General features: G+C 38.4%; 1 protein-coding gene across 3 annotated transcripts in view; it reads left to right on the top strand.

The window, feature by feature from the left end:
* The first annotated feature begins 2,514 nt into the window (after nucleotides 1–2,514).
* Nucleotides 2,515–6,663, top strand: part of LOC127564421 (small integral membrane protein 10-like protein 2A) — a 48,737-nt gene continuing 44,588 nt past the window's right edge. Inside the window, exon 1 of one of the 3 annotated variants that reach the window (XM_052000960.1) lies at nucleotides 2,515–3,030. In XM_052000960.1, the coding sequence (XP_051856920.1) occupies nucleotides 2,845–3,030 (186 nt within the window). In that variant the 5' untranslated portion in view covers nucleotides 2,515–2,844. Of the gene's footprint in view, nucleotides 3,031–3,651; nucleotides 3,743–6,663 lie in introns of those variants that run through there. The other 2 variants (XM_052000952.1, XM_052000954.1) reach the window with 2 other exon arrangements.

Genomic DNA, 6,663 nt, shown 5'->3' with positions numbered 1-6,663 from the left:
AACCATGTTGCAGAAGGAAACACATACAACAAAAAAGAAAAATAGAGTGAAAAAAGTATGCTTCAATCTATACTCAGAGTTCATAGGTTGGCCTGTGGAGGTGCTTAGCATTTTTCAACATGGGTCCTTTGGAATTGTTGTTGATCATTATCTTGATCAGAGTAGCTAACTGGGAAACCAGTTGATCATTGTTACAGTGCTGCTATTATGTATAATTTATTTTTTGACTCATTTCATATAGCACCAATTCATATTAGATTTCCCATAACAATTATGTATCACCAGTCATTCAGCAGTTGATGGACATCTCACTTTCCACTTCTTTACCACCACAAAAAAAGTTGTTATAAATATTTTTGTACAAATAGATCTTTTTCCTTTTTCTTTGTTCTCTTTGGAATACAGATTATTCTCCAGAATGATTGAATCAGTTCACAACTCTATTAATATTGCATTAGTGTCCCCGTTTTTTCACCTTTTCTCCAGCACTTCTCATTTTCCTCTTCTTTGATCCTTAAGTGTTCTTATGGGGTCTTTGAACTTGGTGTTTTTAATATTTTGGCAACTATATTTCACTATAATTGGTTTCCTTTGTAATCTTATGTATTTTTTGCAAAAAAAATTTTTATGTGTTTTATTAAAAATCTGTTATATTTTTAATTTTAATCTGTGGACCAGAATTCTGAATCCTTTTTTTTAGATACCACCTTTTAAAAATGGCTTTCCACTTCTCAAATTTATTTTTTTTATTTATGTACACATTTTCTCCCTTGGTGGAATATAATCACCTTGAATGCAGTTACTGTTTCATTTTTGTCTTTGTATTCGCAATACCTGATATTTTAAAATATCTTGTTAAAAATAGCATATTTAAAATTTACTGAACAGTTTTCATATGAAGAAAATGAGCCACAAATAGGCTAAAAACAGAAAAAATACAGAAAATAAATACAATTATTACTATCTTTGTAAGAAGATAGGTAGAACTATGGATTATTTGGCACCTTTAAAGAAACATAATAATTCCTTGATTAATTTTCTCTGAAAAACCTTGGAACCCAATTTACTAGTAGAGATTCCTGAGCTATGTTTGGAATGTTAGTGGTTATTAGAGCCTGCTCTGTTGCCAAAATTTTATTATTGGGAATAATAATAGCTGACATAGTGCTTAAAAGGCATATGCCTTAAAAGGTATAATATATATATATATAAAGGAGTCTATAGATAATGTAATTGAATTTTAGAAAGATTAAATGATTTTCCCAATGATTAAGTATAAAGGCAAGATTGAAATCATTCTACCCTATTTTAGCTTTGGCATTTTAGCTAGGTGAGAATATATTTCCCTCAATGAGCTTAACATCAAGTGAAAAAAGACCTATCATATGGATGAGGAATAAGCTGAAGAAATAGGTTCTCATGGGAGAATGGAGATGGAGGGCAGGGAGCAGGGAAGGAGAGGTAAACGGCAAATATTTTATACAATTTTTCTTACTATAGCACCTTATTAAACAACTCATTCTTAGGGGTACTTAAAAACCTACAACTGTCCTATTTAAGTATGGATGACTAAATGATTTTTGAGTGGAAGCACACCTGTGGCATCAGAAAACTATCTTTGACTCTTCAAAGGGACCCCTAGAATGATGGGGAAAAGATATAACCAGTTTCAAGCAGGGATAAAGATGTGTCAGATTTTACTTAGTTATATAAGTAACCCTTGGATCTAAGCTTAGGACTTCTCTTTTAAGCCCCATTTTTGATCTATTACACACAGGAAAACTTCTCCTTTACTTTGTAATTTAATTTTTGCTTACCAGTTTATATTTGTATTAGATTTTTTACATGCTGAACAGCTAAGTGGATTTACCTATGCAAGTTTAACTACAAAATATTATTTAACTTCTTTGCAATGGGTACACAGATACAAAGCAATTCTTTTCTTGAAACGCTTAAATGAGCTATATGTAAAAGCTCCAAATAAATTCCTTGTGCACTCAATTATTTAAAATTATAATAGCAAAATAAGATCTTTACCTTTGACACATTACAATTCTTATTTGAAAAAATGTAATAAAATTAAGTAAAAATTTTTCACACTGATCATAACTATATCGTTTCATCTACCGAAAATAACCAACAAATACCAGTTTTATGGGACTTGTTTCCATTTTTTAAAAAAGGCAGCCACTAGAGGGTATATCAAGACTATCAAGACTAGTCAGGCGAGGCATATGTGCGCATGCTCCATGATCCATGCTTCATGCACCTGGCAGAAGGTAGACTAGGGGTGTGAAACTAGGGCAGAAAGAAAGTAGACTGCGCAGGCACCGAATTTCGCGGTCGAGCATTATGACGTAATCAGGCGCCAGGACTTGGACCGGAGCCGTGGCACGTCCAAGACGTTGCGCCGGGCGTGACGCAGAGGTGTTCGCCGCCTCCTCCTCCTCCTCCTCCTCCTCCTCCTCCTCCTCCTCCTCCTCCTCCTCCTCCTCCCCCCGCCCCGTCTCCTCCTTCCCCCGCCCACCTCCTTTCCCCCTCCCCCTCACCCGCCCCATCTGGGCAGTAGATTGGGGCGTCCCAGCTCGGGGGCGGCAGCCGGCTGGAGGACCCCAGGGAGGAGCACCCCGGGGCGGAGCTGCAGCACAGCAGAAGGAGGCAGCAGCTGCTGCGGCCGGAGACCTGAAGAGGAGGAGCCGCGGCGCCGGGCCCAGCGGCGGAACCCCTTGCCCCCCAGCTCGCACCCGGCGCCCGCCCTGCTGAGGGCCGCCGGTTCTCTGCGCTCCCTCTCCTTGGTCCCAGGGCAGTGGGCGAGCGGTCGCGGAGCGGACGGCTGTGGAGTATATGGCGGCGGCCCTGTCCGCCCTTGCTCTCCGGCTCTCCCGATCAGCCGCCGCCCGCTCCTATGGAGTCTTCTGCAAGGGGCTGACCCGGACCCTGCTCATTTTCTTCGACCTGGCCTGGCGGCTTCGCATCAACTTTCCCTACCTCTACATCGTGGCCTCCATGATGCTCAATGTCCGACTGCAGGTATCCCCTTCTCCTTGTCGCGGACACTGGCAGGAACTAGGGGGTCCTCGGGGTTGGGGGGGGGGTGGGAAGGGAGTCCAAGCCTCGTCCAAGCTCCGTGGCATCCTCTGCCTCTGCTGCCTTCCGCGGGAGAGAAATGGGGTCCTTGTACCCCACCCCACCCCTGGCCCCAAAAGGTGTGCGGAGTGCTGGAAAGCATTGCTTACGAAAGGCTCTCGGTCAGCTGGTCCCTGGGATGATTAACAGTGATAATAATTGCAATAACCTCTTAGTGAAGCGTCCCTAAGGTATTGGAGTCCCGGACACCCTCAGTTAGCAGAATGTCTGTTATTCTCTTACCTTCTTTCTTTTTCTAAATTATGGCAGCCTTAGGACCATTTGAGCACCTTGTTTAGGGATTGAGAGGTTACATGGCTGGGATAAGCTTGTCTTAATGCTTCGATGTAAACTCCCATTAAGCTATAAGAACATTAGTTTATATGTAATTAAATTCTAGATGGGAGATTAGTGAGGACGGGGTATTTGGTAAGCTTCTTGGGGGTGGGGGGATTGTCTATAGACAAATGTAGTTATTAATGTTTGGGTAAGTTTTTTCCCTTTCATTTATTCCCTTTTGACTCCTCTGGTGTTTGGGAGGAGAAAAAGTGAGATGCAGGATCAGAGGCAAAAATAATCGAAAAGACATTTTCACCTGTTCAAGAATTATCCAGAGGTGAGGGAAAGAATTCTTTATTTCATAAAATAAATATCTTATTCTGGCCAGAAAGGAAGTTGCTGTAAGGTTGAAAATGAATGAATCCCCTTCCTGGTTTGTATCATAAGGCTTTCAAGTGCTCTATATTCTAAATCAAAGCTTCTTCAACTGTGAGTTGCAACTCCAGATGGGAAGGAATAATTGAATGTGGGGGTCACATAGTTATGATTTATTATCAGTAAATGTTTGATTTGTATACTTATTTTATCCACCTATACAACTGGGCCTGAAAAGACATCCTGAATGAAAAAAGTTTAAGAAGCCCTGTTCTAAATCTAAATCTAATTTTAAATTAGTTGGTATCTTAAGCTAAATGCTGAAATTATTATACTCTTAACTACAGTTAGGTTATGGTAGTATGTAGTGGTAAGTTTAAATGGGCATTCCTTATGATTTTTTATTTTGATATAGTTGTATTTGACTTGATTCCCTCCTCCCCCCCCCCCCCCCCCCCCCCCCACTATTTTAACCTTTCTAGCTATAAAGTTAGGGTCATTAGCTTTTGAGAAATTCAAGTAAAATGTCTGTAAGAGTGCCCAGGAAAATTGAGATAAATATGATTGACTTATTTCAGGGTTCAAATTTGCATACTTGTTTGCTAACAGGCACAGTAATTTACTTATTATTGGGTAAAAAAATCATAAATTTATGGCATTACTTGCCCATTTTACTACTTTACTACTGCTTTTTCGAAGTAGTAGCAAATATGTGTTTTTCAGGTTTTGTGTTTGTTTTTGTTTGTTTTTAACAATGATGATTAATGGCTTCATTTAGATACCTGCTGTGTCTCAAAACATTTTTCATGTATCATATCTGGCGGGTGGGGGGCAGTGGCGGTGGCATGGTTTAGTTTTTCTTAAGTTTTTTGTATTAGGTCTTAATCTAAATTAAAATCATCTGCTGATTTTGTTTGTCGCTAACTAGGAGTGGTAGTACCTCACTGCTGTGAACATAGGTAAATTGGCATTCATAACTCAATGGCATTAAATTGCTATGGAAGTGTAGCAGTGTTCTCTAATAGAGGACTGTTAAGAGAGCAACAATATTGCTCAGCAGTAGTATGCATTACTTTAGAATAGAAAGTAAGAAGTGCTCTTTTCATTTTGTGCCTCCATGGTATAGACCGTATATTTAGCAATTGGCTAGATAGGGATAGTTTTTTCTGAACTTAGTAACTTTCATGATTTGTAATTTTTTCAAGACAACCAGAAACCAAATAAGAAAACTATTAATTAATCCTGAAAATTATTGTGCTTTGTACCATATTTTCTAGTAGAGGAATGTATGTGATACCTTGCTTTTTTGATTTTTTTTGTTGTTGTTGTTGTTAAATGGGTAAGTCAGCTTAATAAATTCCAAAATACAAAGAAGCAAAAAAATTGTATTACATTTTGATGATTCACAGATGAAAATTGCCTATTTCATCATTGCACTTGACCTTGTTGAAACAGAATTACATAAATAAAGTTTCTGTATTCTAAAAGTTTGCAATGTAAGAAATCATCTTATAGGGGCAGCTAGGTGGCCCAGTGGATAGAGCACTAGCTCTGAAGTCAGAGGGACCTGAGTTGAAATGTGATCTCAGACACTTAACACTTCCTGGCTGTGTGACCCTGGGCAAATCACTTAACCCCAATTGCCTCAGCAAAAAAAAAAAAAGAAAGAAAGAAAAAAAGAAAAGAAAAAGAAATCAACTTATATGGATGTGTATGTATGTATGTATGTATGAAATAGAGTGGGCAATAGAACAAAAATAGTAATATATGACTGGAAAAGGGCTAATTTATGTCATAAATCAAAGGTAGAATAAATAAAAGTAATCAATCTTGAACGCTTTCTTGACCTTGGCAGGTTAGGTGAGGAAGAATATTGCAAGTACATGTTGAGTTTTTGGAAGTTCCGAGTAGGAGTTGAGCAACAAGTTCCAGTGGAGCAGTAGAGAGTTTGAACTATCCACCGAAAATAATTAAAAGTAAAATATAATTTAGGATTTGAAAACAAAGGAAAAGGATCTTAGACTTGATATCAAGACATAGGTGTAATTAACCATCTAAACAACACTTTCAGAAACGAAAAGATTCCCCCAAAAAGAGTATTCAGATGTTACTAAGGAGATCTATGACTACATAAAATGTTGCATTTAAATGCAGTATTAAATTAGGCAAAACTCTCAATGTGTATAAAGTCATAATTTGTTGAAGATTGCTCATCCAATTAATTGAGGATTAATCACTGAGAAGACTTTTTGTGTGAAAAAAAGAATCAGTTCTTTCTGGATGATTAACACTGGAGCAGTAGTTTTATTTCATGGATGAAAATGGTTTGGGGATTATTTTTGCCTCTCATACATTTCATTTTTCCTCCTCCCTATCACCAAAGGAATCAAAAGAGAATAATTAAAAGGGATAAAAACTTATTAAAACACCATTTGTCTAGGCACAACGTTCACCTTAGCTGTTCTTGTTATTAAAATTATGTAACTCTTTTATTGACCTCAAACTTCCTATGATAGCCTAGGCCCTTCTTTTCAATGTTAACTAACATTGAATACTTCTGCCTGAAAAACCAGATGAGTGTCAAACGGAGAATGATAGATACAAGGAAGTGCAACATATAAGCAATAAGGAAATCTGAAGAACAAGAAGACTAAAAGATATCAATGAGCAACTAAATAACAGGAAGAGTAGGTGGGCAGAAGCAAGAGATGATGGGTGGACAGTTAGAGTGCCCTATGGGTGCCCTGGTAATGTGAGGAGGAAGGCCTTTAGTACATTGGTTATGTACCCTGGCGCAAACCTGTAAGTCAACATTGACAAATCTCTCACAGAATGGGCAATATAGATTGTGACCAGCATCTTTGGAGGGAATTCTTGAATTGA

The sequence above is a fragment of the Antechinus flavipes genome, chromosome 1, assembly GCF_016432865.1.
Source record: "Antechinus flavipes isolate AdamAnt ecotype Samford, QLD, Australia chromosome 1, AdamAnt_v2, whole genome shotgun sequence".
NCBI lineage: Eukaryota > Metazoa > Chordata > Mammalia > Dasyuromorphia > Dasyuridae > Antechinus > Antechinus flavipes.
This window is presented reverse-complemented; position numbering and strand designations above follow the sequence as displayed.